Consider the following 13,631-nt stretch of genomic DNA (forward strand, 5'->3'; position numbering starts at 1 on the left):
TGGGTCATCATACAGCAATCTGCTTCCCATTCTTCTGCTGCAAGCCATGCAGCAACTCCCTCAACGCCCGAATCTCAGCATCGCCATACGTATCGTCGAGCAGCTCCAGCACGCCCTCGGCCGTGATTTCCGGATCCCACCCATCCGCCACCACGAGGGCGTCCGGCTCCGCACCGCCCACCTCGAGAAACGAGCGCACAATCTGTACCCACCGCCGCGTGCCCTCGGGGTCCACGTCATACAGCCTGATCCACCGGCGCCGTCGCGCATCCCGCAGGTGACGCAGCACCGCCAGCCACGGCGTCGTGTCCGTCCGCGTAACGAAATCCAGGTAGACGTGGTTGGCGCCCGGGTTGAGGAAGGAGCTCTCGGTCCGCAGCAGCAGCAGGTCCTCGACGAGCGCCGGGTCGGAGAGCGGGAAAATGGTTCTTTTGCGCGAGCACAGGTACTCGGTCGCGTAGGCCAGCAGCGGCACCGCATCGTCGACTTGCAGCTTCTTCATGGCGTCGGATACGTCGCCGCCGCCGTCCTCCTCGTCTTGTTGGCGTTGGCGTTGTCGCCGCGCGGCCAGCTCCTCGACCACGTACCGCCGCAGGCCAAACTTGACGGCGAGGCCCAGAAAGGGCTGCCATATCGGCGCTGCCTTGCCGCGCGCCTCGAAGCTGCCGTACGCGCTGCGCGCCCAGTGGTCGTACGGGTCGCCCCCGCGTTTCCGCAGCCAGTAGCGGCCGACGACGTGGTCGAGCGCGTTGACGAAGCCGCGCTGCAGGCGGTCCGGGTCGGCGCGGACGCGCCGCGCGTGCGTCAGCGCGAGCGTAATGTCTGGCCACCAGTCGTCGAGCACGCGGTGGCGCTCGAAGCGCCCGAGGGGCCGCCGCATCTGCAGCACGTAGGAGCGTAGTAGGCGTAGGTCCGGGTCGAAGCTGGCGGGCTGCCGCTGCTGCTGCATGAGCCGGTCGTGGACGCCCGGGCAGGAGACGAGCCAGTCGCGCACGGTGCGGTGGCTGTAGACGATGCGGCTGCGGGCTCTGTCGCGCGCAGTGTACTCGGTGCTCGAGGAGGAGCCGCGGCGCGAGATGCTGCCAAAGTGGCCGGCGCGTTTGCGAATGTGAAGATTGAGCATGCCAGAGAAGCGCTGCTTGATGACGGCAATGGTCGCTGCGCTGCGCTGAGCAATGTAGTCGTCTGTAGGTTCCTTGACAGCTACTCGACCGAGAGCCAACTCATCGTCCTGCTTGTAGAGAGCGAATGCAAGCTCCCAGACTGTCAAGCTATTGGCGTCGTCATTGCGCACAAAATCAGCAACCTCCTCCCGAGCCCGCATCAGGCTGTACAGGGCTGCAGACTGCTCAAGCTCTTCTGCTGTCTGGTCCTGAAAGAGCAGCTTCGTAAACAGCTCGTCTAAATCTGCCGGCAGCGCCGCAAGAATGTCTCTCAGACCCTGCATCCCCTCTTCCTTGGTAAACCTCTCCAGCACCCTTTCGACGGCGAGCCGAACCCACAGGAACACGCCGTCTGCGCGGTCAATGAGCGCCTCCACAAATTGAGAGCCCTTGTCCGTATCCTGCCGCAGAATGTAATTCACATCATCGCTCTGCGCCAACGTCTCAGACACGTACTGCCGCATATCTCCACATGTCAGCTCCTGCAGCTTGAGATTGGGCACCGCAAACTCGAATGCATCCCGGAACACGGCCCACGGCCGGGACGACAGGCACATTTTGACATTATCCGCCCTCTTTCCCGTAGCCAAGCTCCTAAACAGATGAATCATCATGGCGTGGTCGCCCTCAAACTCATCCATGCCGTCGACAAACAGGCAGATCCTCATCTTTTCCCTCGCCGCCGCCGCCTCGATAAACGCCAAAAACGCCGACAGCAGCTCCTCGGGCGTCCACTCCAGCCGGACTCGAATGCGCTCTTTAGTTGACATGTTGCGCAGCTTTGCCCAGAGGGCCGGCACCGAGGCCGCAATGTAGTTTGGGTGCGCGGAGAAGAGCTGGTGCAGCAGCGAGCGCAGCAGCCCGGACTGGGAGCGCTGCTCGCGCGGGCCGCTGGTCCAGAAGAAGAAGCCGGCGACGAGCAGCGGCCGGTCGCCGCCGCCGCTCCAGGCCTCCAGGCAGCGAGTGGTTGCGGCGTGCTGAAACAGGTACCGCATAAACGTCGACTTGCCGGATCCGGGCTTGCCCGTGATCCAGTATATCGGGCCCGACTCGGCCGTGGAGAGCCAGTTCTTTAGACTGTGCTTCGTGGCCAGGTCGTTGCCGTCGTCTCGGACGCTTGGTTCGTCGGCAAAGACCCAGTCAAACGTCGTGGCGTGTGCCTCTGCGACCTCTTCTTCACGGTCGTGCATGCTCTTGTACGCGAGCCCCTCGAGGATAAAGTCGTTTAGGATATCCGGCGACACGAGCCGCGGAGGTTCTCCATGCTGGTGTGGTCCTTTTGGGGTCCGCTCGAGCTCAGTCTGCGGCTCTTGCGCTTCAGGCTTCGTGGGCGGAACGTGCTCGCCGTTGAAGTACTCGTCGCTCGACGGAGCATCAGGCGAGAGACGGATCGAGAGCTTCTGTTCAAGGTTCCGAAGCTGCTCCGCGGTACTATAAGCATCGTGTCAGCCCAAGAAACCCTCAGTCGAATCCACATGATTCCAAAGATCATGGCGTTGATGCGCAACAAACTCACAAGACCGACTGTTCAAAGTCACGCGCTCGCTGAACCAAGTCGTCCAGTCGCTCCCCAAGCACAGCCAGGTCAACCAGACTCCACGTCCATGCCTTTTCCGCAGCCTTTTCCCGTCGATCAAGGCGCAGCACGACATCCCGACCAATCTTGACACATGCGCGCAGCAAATCGACAGACACGCCTGCACCGTGAGTCTCGTCAACGGCCGCCACGACGGCCAAGGCCTCGCGAAGACGGCCACCCTGTTGGGTAATGGACCAGTAAGGCGCAAGTTTGTACTTGTTCTCCGAATCGTCATTGTCGACGTCGTCGTCATTGCCAAGACTGTGCTGCTGCTCTGACCAGGCAGCCGCAAAGACTGCCGTCGCCGCTTTGAGGAACGCGAGCACGGCAGCAGCGTCGCTGCGGCGGAGGATGGGTGTGGCAGCGTCCATTTTATAGCATGTAATGGAGCGCTTCTCTGGTGTATATATATTTTCTAATTTCTATTTTTTTACGGGCGATCTAGCATGAGCATGTGGTATCTCGTCAGAAAAAGAAAAACCCCGCGATGGTTGGGTTGGCGATAAAAAGTGTGGTCTGAACAACAAAATGTGCACAACAGAATGTGTTTGGTGTAACAATGGAAAGAAGAGACTGCGTGGGATGTAAGCAGGTTGCCGAGATCCAGTTTGAAAGCGGCTTATTCACGTATGCAATTAGCGGGAGTTGAACAAGGCTCTCGTCAAGCCACTGAAGCCGCTGTTGGGATTGAAGTCTGGCAGTTTTTCCAGAGTGCCTGAATCAAATATTCTTGTTTATTGCAATCTCACACCTTACATATCAGTAGTGACTCTGTCCAACTACATGATTCATTGCTTCTGCCTCTGCACGGACATCTGGGGACTTACTGCGTACAGCGCTCAATCTGGACTATATCTTGGGCCGAGGTCTGAGCCTCGTTAAAACCAGACCGACCCGCGGCGTACCTGTGCGCAGAGAGGCGTTGTATGTGAGGCACAAAAGAACAGCTGCTGTTGACAAGGGTTATTTATGAAATGGACACGCGGAAGAAGGGCCAAGATATAAGCTCTAGATTTCTACATCTTTATACCAAGCAAACAGATGTACACGGTGCGACAAACCGCGGAATAAGAATGCAGATTACAAACTGCGGATCGCATATATAAGAAAAGTCAAATAAAAAATGGCCTTGTGCCATGGACAAGACCGTATATCCAGAAAACATATTTCGCTCAGGGGAAGAGGTGTCATTATCGTAATGTTGTCGTTTGTTATTTGCATACCATTCCAAATGGCACGGTGTAAGAGTGAAAGGAAAAAAAAAAGGCACAGAAACATCATACACGCATGGTTTACGCAACGACGAGCTGGCTGCGGCTTGCGTCCTTGTTCTTTCTCCTGAACAAGCTCTTGAAGAGATCACTCTCCTGACGCTGCGCCTTGGGGCGGACGGGCAAGTCGACGTCGTCGCGGCTACGGTGGCGACTGCTGCGGCCGTCATCGGTGCGCGACCTGTGCTTGCTGCTCGTCGTGGACCCTTCGCGGGTCGAGCCCCTGCTGCTCTTGCGGTCTTCTTCGTCGTCCCTCCTGCTCGAATGGTGGGATTTGTGCGACTTGTGCGATCGGTGCGTCCCGCTCGTCCCGCTCGTCCCGCTCGTCTTGCTCGTCTTACTCGTCTTACTCGTCTTACTCGTCTTGCTAGTTTTGCTGGTGCGGTGGGTGCGGCTGCTGTGATGCGAGCGGGTGTCGTCAAGGTCGCCCTGGTCTTCGTAGCGGTCGCGCGGATCGGCACGGGTGGCGCGGTCGGCCTCGGGGGTAATGAGCTCCATGTCAGCGCTCTCGCCGTCGCCAAATGGCTCGATGCCTCGGCGCCAGGACTCAATAGTGCTGAGCTCGTCGCCAAGGACAAGAGCCTCATCATAGCCATCATAGCCGTCATAGACATCATATTCGCCAGCATACGTTTGTGCGCGCTGCAGTGGCGGCCTTTCCATGGGCTCGGGCTCCTCGATGGCGGGAAGCGGCTGGTAGGCGAGGGCAGCTTGTTGCATGGCGCGTTCTTGTTGCACCCTCTTGACAATCTTCCAACCGCCAAACATGACTACGGTGACGCCGACAGCGAGACCAGAGGCGATGAGAAACTGAGGAGAGGCCAAGAGAGCAAAGACGGCGGGCGAACCGCCTTTGAGGAGACCGAGGACTGCTGGTGACATTTTGGCGGCAGCAGTAGATAACTCACTCAAAGTTAGTGCGACAGCGGCAGCGGCGTCGGGCTTTTCTTGGAGATGTTTAATCATTGCCTGGGCAGAGTGGTGGACGCAGTTTGCTTCGTCTAGCAAGCTCTCGATCTTGCGTACCAGCGCTGTAGCCTCTCCAGAGTCCTCGGCAAGATCGGTTCGTTCGGCAAGATCAGGGGGAATGTTGCCGTAGGCTAGATTCATATCAATCTTTTTCTTCTTTGGCTGCGGCACAAGAGCCCCAGACTGAGGGACCAGAGCTCCGTACTGCGAGCCAGGAGCTTCGTGTTGTGGCACGAGGGCTCCGATCTGAGACTCGGATCTCGTTCTTTGAACTATAGAGGGCTGCCTCGGTTGGGCGGGTTGATAGACGCTGCGCTCAACTATCGTAAGGTCCATATTGGACTGGCCCATGGGAACCGTCTCGGCATAGGGACTGCGGTACCGTGACATGGTGGTCGGGGGTCTGGAAGGCCGGGTGCTGGCGGCCTGGCTGTGCGTTTTCAGGTTGTCCTCTGTCAAGGCGACCGAGTATTCCGAGGGTGCACGAGTACTTCGTGGTCTGTGGGTTCCATGATGGGAAGTTCTTGTGCGGTGACTGCGGCGTGAGCTTGCAACACTGGCAGCATCGTAGGAACTGCGTCTCTGTTGGTCATGTAATGTGTATTGGTCCTCTTGGGCATAGTAGACTGTTGGCGCTCGCTCAGCGTCCTCGACATAGTAGGCGGTCTGAGCGCGACTCAAGGTGCGAGGACGGTATTCGACCTCATTATATTGGACAGAAGGCGCTCGTTGGATAGAGGGCGCGTGCGGAACACTTCTGGCAACACCTGCGGTGCCGTCGAATGTGTTTGCGCGTTGGAGTGCACGCTCAGCCCTGACGTCGTCCTTCTTTTCGCTATAGGCAGCCTTTGCTTCTTTAAATATTGAAAACAGCTGCTTCCCCTAGAGAGAGGAGATGAGCAAAATTCGCAGGTTAGCTACTAATATGGCATGTCGATCGCGGAAATGAGGCCGGTAGTTGTGGCGGGGATAAGGAAAAAGGCATCGGTGCGGGGGATTAAAGGTGAGGCGGAATGGCGCTTACAGTGCTGATAATCTTGCCCGAGTTGTTGACAATGGTGACGGTCTGTTCCATGGCGGGCGAGCCCAATGACGAGTTGCCAAAATGTGTGCTCGCAGCTGGTGTTTTTAGCTTGTCGAGGAGACAAGAAAAAGAAGCGAGGGGAGAAGGCAAAGCTTCTGTCGGAGTCTGTGACAGGAGGCCGTCGTATGTTCCAATACCGAATGAAGCTGCGAGGGGTACCTGGTCGCCCGTTTGCCGGTCTGTATTAGTGCCGAAATCGCGCCACGAGGCTGAATCTTGCAGGGTGCACGAGACTGCTAGAAACAGTCGAGGGTCGCTGAAAGATGGTCGCAAGGTGCGCTGAAAAAAAGACCAGGCCAGCTGAAACTGTACAGGTCGAAGGTGTTCGGTAGTCAGCTAGATCAGGCGGGAAATGGCGGAATATGGATGTACCACTTGCTTCTATCGAACCAGTAACAAGTGATTGCCGACTCTTCTGCTCTAACCAAATCGTGCCTATTTTAGCAAAAGATTTGTTAGACAAGTGTCGGTGAATAAGACGATGCCGGGTTGTCGAGGATAGAGGCTGGCTACTCCCTTACCTGGATAGGTAGATAGGCGATACTTTGGATAATACCAAGTAGCACGAACTGTGCGAGGTACCCACAAACAGTCCTTTAGGAGCCAAGAGCTGTCCACTATAACTCCACCAAATTACCCACTGTACCCGGCGTGAGGGGGCTGGATCTAAGGCGGTATCGACAGACCGCCAGACAAAACGGGGGAAAGATGAAAGGAAAATGTAGAAAATGTCAAAAAAAGAGGAAATGGAAAAACTAAAAATCAAAGTAATGACTACCGTCGCACTTAAATAATGACACCAAGGTACTTGTCAGGTTGTACATATCCGTATGACGAAAATTCTGCACAGAGCCGCCAAGCACGGCACAAAACAAAACACTAGGCAAGCACTTTTAATGCTCAGCCAACCGCTGCCCAACCGATGCGGCCTTTTGAAGCGAGAACAATATGAAAGAAGTCTTAAAAAAAAAAAAGTGACAGAGCAAGTCGGGATTAGCAAACTTCGCCTCACCCAGCAAACCGACTCTGCCATTGGCGCTGTCCCGATTGGCCCGGGGCCCACCCCATCACCACGACGGATGAGCCCTTTGGGCTCTGCGTTGTCACGTTGTCAGGCGTTGTTGCATATTAAAAAAAAAAACTTGTTTCGCCACCAGCCAAGTTCAGCTCTTTTCCGCGCCCATGATGAAGACTTTCTCATTTGAATCCTTCTTTTGACCACGAAGCCCTTGTACAACCGACCCAACCCCCCCCTCCCTGGCCGGCCCCTATTGAGTAGCCCCAGATGGCTTGGCCAAGTGGCCATGTCCAGAACCTATCACTTGGGATGACAAGGGACCCATGCGGCCGCATGCGGGCCGCTCCCTTTGGGGGGGAGAGAGACTGCGACATCTTCATGGGAAGAGCCCCTTCGAGGCTTTTTTTTGCATGCAAAAGATGACGAATTCGAGGGCTTGGGATATCTGCCGTCCCATCCTCACGCCTATGTGCTCCTTGAGCCTCAAGGTCTTCTCAACTGGGCATTTGTTGGGCACGAGCACGAGCGAGGAGGCTGGGGAGTCAGGGCAAGTGACAAGACGAACAATCCCCCCTGGTCGAGAACGGCATGGGGTTACACGGTTGTTGCACAGTGTTGCATGGGGGTTTCGATTGGTGACGGCAATTAGAGCTCTTGGAGCAGCTCATTGGGGGTAAACCGCTGGCCTGTGCCCATGAATAGCCAAGGTGATCGTCTCCCACGTTGGCTGCCTGTTTTTAGGCTGCCATGTTGCATATTAAATCAGGGCAAGGTGTTGAGCATGGACCATTTGCAATTATTAGTCACTGCTTCTTCATTCTAAAGATGGTAGAGATGTTGAGACGAGTTTGACAGCGTTACACCACATTACTTTTAGGCAGCATCTCGATACTCTACTTGCAGCCAAAAAAAAAAAAGAAAAAAAAAGAAAAAGAAAACTAGGCAACGAGATGTTGGGTGTAAGTCATTCGTATTTACTTGTGGCTATGGATGGTAGTGAGAAAGATCTAGAACAGTATCAATGGCCAAACGTCTATGGTGAGCGTCGAGCAGCCAGACAACCGACGATGCAAAAAAGAATTTGCGCCCCAAAATGGATACAAATGAAAAAGAGGAATCAGCAACAGCAAAACGCCGGAACTAAACTAATATTGAATACAGAAAAATGTACCCAAAAATCAATGCTTGAATGAATCTTTCTCCTTCTCCTGACACGACGTCCTGCACACGTTCACGTCATGTAATAACACAACTTTATTCCATCCTACTGCTCGCTCGTCTCTCTCTGGCCGACGACGCTGCCGCTGCCGCTGCCTCCGCTGACGCCAAAGCCGAGCTTCCCATTTACTGCCAGCGGCTTTTGCTTGTTGTTGCTGTCGTTGTTGTTGTTGCGGTGCGTCAGCGCCCTGTCCGCCTCTGCGCACCGCACCACCACCTCCTCGCGGCTGACGTGCAGCTGATCCTGCGGCAGGCCCATGGACTCGAGGAAGCGCAGCGTCTCGCTCCACTCGCGCGTCTGGCGGTCCGCGCTCCAGCCGAGCTCCTGCGCCATAATGTCAATCACCTGGGGCAGCGCGAGCAGCGCGCTGTCGACGTCGAGAAAGGCGAGGCGCGTGCGCCGCGCAATCAGGTCGGCGGCCGTGCAGGCAGCCTCGGCGCGCACGCCGTACCGCACCTCGGCGTCGGTGAATGGGTGCGCGGGCAACAGGCGAGTAGGCGGTGAAGACGGCGTCGTCGTCGCGAGGAGGGCCCAGGCGCGGTCGCCGTAGTTGGTAGCCAGGTGGTGCGCAATGTCGGCGTCGAGGGCTTGGCTCTCGGCGAGCTCAGCCGGTAGTCGCGTCGAGTAGCCGTGGGAGCCGGCAAGAACGACCTTGCGGGTCACGCAGGCGCCGGTGCTCTGGACGGCGGGGAATCCGGCGCCGGAAATGTCGGCGGGAGTGGCGTCGGCGCGGGGCGTCAGGTGAAACGTCTTGATGGCCTCGTCGACGGCATCCTCGGCCATTTGGCGGTAGGTGGTCCACTTGCCGCCGGCGCAGGTCAGCAGGTTCGAGGGCGACACGGTGACGAGGTGGCTGCGCACGAGGGACTCGGTGTTCTTGGCGTTGGGATCCTTGACGAGCGGGCGGATGCCGGACCAGGTGGCGAGCACGTCGGCGCGTGTGAGCGTCGACTCGGGCTTGAGGAGCTTGCTGACCTCGCCGAGGATAAAGTCGACGTCCTCGTCGCGGGCGACGGGCTGGCGCTCAATCTCGCAGGCATTATCCGTGGTGCCGGCCAGCGTGTAGTTTTGCCACGGCAGCACAAAGACGACGCGGCCGTCCGACGTGGCCGCGTCCAGCATGCCCATGCCGCTGGGGCACAAGCTGCCGGGCAGCATGATGTGCGCGCCCGACGCGGGCGCAATCATGGCCTTGCGCGAGGGGTCGTCCATGCGCTCCACCGCGTCAGCAAAGGGTCCCGTCGCGTTGATGACGCCCTTGGCGCGGACGGCAAACTCTTTGCCGTCAAGGCCCGCCTCGGGGTCGACCTGCGCCATGACGTCGCGGACCGTGGCGCCGCGGATCTTGCCGTCGGCGTCCTTTTGCAGGCCCGTGACCTCGACGTGGTTGAGCACGGTCGCGCCGTGGAGCGACGCCGTCATGGCGAGGGCGACATTCATGCGCGAGTCGTTGTGCTGGCCGTCGTAGTAGACGAGCGCGCCGACCAGCTTGTCCGGGTTGAGCATCGGCAGCTTGGCGAGCGCCTTTGCGCGGCTCATGTAATAGGAGCTCTCGAGGCCCTGGTCGCCCGCGAGCATGTCATACGTCTTGGTGCCGATCCACATGTACGGCGCCTGCCACCAGTGCTCGAGCGGCAGCAGGATGGGCAGCGAGTGCGACAGGTGGGGGGCAATGTCGAGAAAGGTGCGCCGCTCGCGCAGAGCCTCCATGACGAGCTGCAGCTGCGCGTAGTCGAGGTTCCAGACGGCCTTTTCCAGGTACCGCACGCCGCCGTGCACGAGCTTGGTGCTCTTGGAGCTGGTGCCCGCCGAGAAGTCGTCGCGTTCGACCAGCGCCACCTTGAGGCCGCGCGTGACGGCGTCGAGCGCGATGCCGGTGCCCGTCGCGCCGCCGCCAATAATTAACAGGTCGTACTCGTCTGTGTTGTCGGGCTGGCCGTGGCGGCGAAGCTCGGCGAGGTTCTCGGCGCGGCTCTTCATCTTGGGAAAGGTGGGCGGTACAATGCGCCCGTTTGCGTCGCGCTGCAGCGAGACGAGAGGCGTGTCGAACGAGTGCTTATTTTGTCGTCGGGAGGCGTAGACGATGCCGCCAGCGGTGGCGACAGCCGCGAAGCCTATCAGCGGCTTGCGAAATCTCGTAAAAGCTCGCGACATTGTGTGAGAATTGTCGGTTGTAGAATGGCGTGAGCTGTCGATGAGCCTGTGAGGGGCGTGAGGCAAGCTCAGTTGAATCCAAGAAAAGCCTGTCGCAGTCTTTGATTTATTCTCGAAAATCGATGTCGGTATATGAGACAAGGAGGAAAAAGCAAACAATCCGGGTATTGGAAATTTTATGTAGTCACAAGCTTCGGCAGACGCGGTCCGGTAACCGGCTGTTTTTAGATGCTGCTAGTGATATGGATCTGCCAAGGGTGTGGGCTGTACCAATACGGGTAACAAAACTGTTTCGAGGTGTAAATTGGAGGGCGTCGTACAAATCGCTTGCGGGTATAAAGATGCAGGGAAAGAAATCAGAACGAGAACAGCGCGGTATCTTGTTAATAAAGCGCCGGCGGAATCGGGATTACCGCGAATGAAGAAAATGGAATGACTCCCACGGCCGTGAAAGATTGCAAAAGCTCCAGTCTCCACCCCGAGCTATCGGAAAGTGTACGGCGAACAAGAGCGAGCTCTGGATCAGGGTCTGCGCTGTGGCTGTCTCGAGCTTTGTTATCGTTCCGATCAAAGTGGCCCACGTGTGACGGCGGCTGGATTACAGTTCAACACCATGCGATTAGGAGAAAAAATAGAGGAGACGAGAAAAGACGCCGGAACCGCCAAAAAAAAAAAAAAGGAACTGATTGGTCCAGTAATTAGGTGAGATAGTAGGGGACGGCAAGGAAAAAAGGAAAAGGGCCGGCCGTCTTTGCGACTCTGACATCATCTTGGACCATGGGAAACTACAAGCAAGCGCTGCCGGGAAAAGAGCGGGACGGCGGAGGATGACCAAGACACACAGAAAAAAGAAGGAGAAAACTCTCTGGCGAAATGGTAGAGACAGGAAAGATAGGGGAAAATCGGGCGGCGCTTCACGTTAAGCGGTTGTCGTTGTTGTCTCCATCTTTATTTACCGAATAAATGTGAATGTCTCTTTATGTTTGTGAGACGTCTGATTTTACGCACCTCGGGGTTTTGATACCGAACAACCATGGACACAGAGGGGCACGTTGCGACCAATCTCGGGCTCTTGTCGGGGTTTGTAGCCCGAGACCCGGTACGACAAACTCCACTTATGAAGAGCTCCATTTCGGTACTCGTTCGGTGCTTCGACCCCGAGAAGGTTATGCAGGGACAAGAAAACATCTGACCATCTCTGACAGAGGCACAATTAAAAGTGGAAAAATGTCCCCTCGACGCGGAATGTGGTGGGGGTCGTCGGTTTTTTTCTTTCTTTTTTGTTCTTGTCGCGACCCCCAAGAAAGAGTCGCCGAAAAGTCCGGTGTCTGACCCGAGTCCTCCGGAGGCCGTCCCGGAACCAGCCCCCGACGACTCGGAGCTTGTCGCCACTAGGGAAGCCTTCTCTGGTCACGCGCCGCATCGATTCTTTTCCTCTCCAATATTTCAATCGCTTCGAATCTCGTTTCTTCCCAAGTTATTCTTCACGCCCCGCCTATGAGGGAAAATAAACGTGCGAGCGTTGCAACTGCGGGTGATCCTCCTCACCCCCCCACACTGAAACATCTTTCTTTTTAACCATGTCGTACGTAGCGTAGCATATTAGTAGCATATTACATAGTTATTCAATATCATGTGTATAGCATGCCTTCCCTGTCCGAAGCTGTTCATGATGCCATTTTCAGCTTCCTTTGTCAATTGCCAGTGTGGCTGCGCAAAAACCCCTATTTACTGGTTAATGGACATGTAGTAATAGCCGCTCGACGATATCCTAATACCAGCCCCTTCCTCGTCTAGTTTTGGCCCCCCTGTCCTCCCCGCCGTTCGCGAACCACAATGGCTGAAAAGCCCACAGCCGTGGTATCCCTGCAAAATGGGGGGCCGCCAGGACAGTTGGATCAAAGAAACATTGGCGATTCAATACTTGTGGTCCTGGTGGATCTATATAGCAAGGAACGCCTAACAAACAAATACACGCCGCTTCTCGACAACCAGGGCTGGTATGCAAGGTACGGTGAACATGTGACGGTTGCAGTTGGTATAATATAGTCCATTAAATTCCATTGCATCTATATAGCAATAGTCACTCTGCTTTCTCTCCTCTCCTTCTCATTCTCATGCCCGTCTAGGCCGTGTAAGCAAGCGACCACGCGGCCGCCCCTCCGCAGCCACAGCGAGCCAAGCCGACTAAATAGCGTATGACCCAGGCTGATGATATCAATGCACGCCCCCCCCCTTTGGCTCCATGCTCTCGCTTGCTAGCCCGCGTATAACTAAAACTTTGAAGCGGGGGTGGCGTGTTGAAAAAGCTCAGAGCAGTGGAAAGAGGTGAGCGAGAATGAATAAATTGGGCAAAATTTAAAGGTCTTTGCTATTTCTCAAGGTAGGGAAATATGCAGACTAATTGTTGGTTTTACCCGTACGTCGTGCAACCCATGAAAGAACCAAGTTGCCACGTTGGCAAAAAAAAAAGGTGACATCAGACTGCCGTGTACTACAAGCCACTAACATAAGCCCATTTGCATCTCGGTCAAAGCAAGTTATCCGAAACACCGCATCATTCTTTTGCGCGGAAAAAAAAAACGCCCGTTTTCTATATCAATGCATGAATCATGGAAACAAAATATTACAATTGAACCCTGCCCCATTACTGGTATGTGCGCATCTCGTCATGGGGTCAACAACTATTAACTAACGCTTTCAGATGGCAAAAAGCTGAATACCTAGGTATGCAGCTACGGAGGGGTGGCGGGCGTGTGCAGCGGCAAAGCCGCCTCAACTAGCCCAGAACAAGGCAGTCGTCCGATTATTCTTTTCACAAAGAAAAAGCGAGTCATCAGTTACCTACTTGCTTTGCCGGGGCCCTCTCAGCCGTGGCACGAGCTTCTTCTCTACCCAGAGCTCTACTTGGATCCTGAATTAAAGCAGGCAAGGGAGACTATTAATTAAAAAAAAAAAAAAAAAAAAAAAAAGAGAAACATGCAACAGAGGAAACACAACAGCATGCCCGTTGCGCTGGCAGAGCAGCAAGTTCTCGTATATTTTCAGGAAGAGAGTGAAATGAAGAACGAAATCAAGGTTTTTGACCGCGCCACGATGCTGCCACCACTTGTCGCACAAAAGCCAAGACCGTCCGATCCGCCTGGCAGCAAGCCGAAGAAACAGGTTTAGTGG

General features: G+C 55.8%; 3 protein-coding genes across 3 annotated transcripts; all 3 read right to left on the reverse strand.

The window, feature by feature from the left end:
- Positions 1 to 7: 7 nt before the first annotated feature.
- Positions 8 to 3,113, reverse strand: BBA_05048 (small s protein; the record flags this gene model as incomplete). The annotated part of the gene is made up of 2 exons (XM_008600145.1): positions 8 to 2,594; positions 2,680 to 3,113. 2 exons carry the CDS (start codon positions 3,111 to 3,113, stop codon positions 8 to 10), a joined length of 3,021 nt encoding a protein of 1,006 aa, XP_008598367.1.
- Positions 3,114 to 4,034: 921 nt separating this feature from the next.
- BBA_05049 (uncharacterized protein) lies at positions 4,035 to 6,057 on the reverse strand (the record flags this gene model as incomplete). Its single annotated transcript, XM_008600146.1, has 2 exons — positions 4,035 to 5,864; positions 6,007 to 6,057. The coding sequence occupies 2 exons, from the start codon at positions 6,055 to 6,057 to the stop codon at positions 4,035 to 4,037; spliced, it is 1,881 nt and encodes a 626-aa protein (XP_008598368.1).
- Positions 6,058 to 8,348: 2,291 nt separating this feature from the next.
- BBA_05050 (FAD dependent oxidoreductase) lies at positions 8,349 to 10,457 on the reverse strand (the record flags this gene model as incomplete). Its single annotated transcript, XM_008600147.1, has 1 exon — positions 8,349 to 10,457. One exon carries the CDS (start codon positions 10,455 to 10,457, stop codon positions 8,349 to 8,351), a length of 2,109 nt encoding a protein of 702 aa, XP_008598369.1.
- Between the last annotated feature and the right edge of the window lie 3,174 nt (positions 10,458 to 13,631).

This window comes from Beauveria bassiana (genome assembly GCF_000280675.1).
Source record: "Beauveria bassiana ARSEF 2860 unplaced genomic scaffold BBA_S00012, whole genome shotgun sequence".
In the NCBI taxonomy this organism is placed as follows: Eukaryota; Fungi; Ascomycota; class Sordariomycetes; order Hypocreales; family Cordycipitaceae; genus Beauveria; species Beauveria bassiana.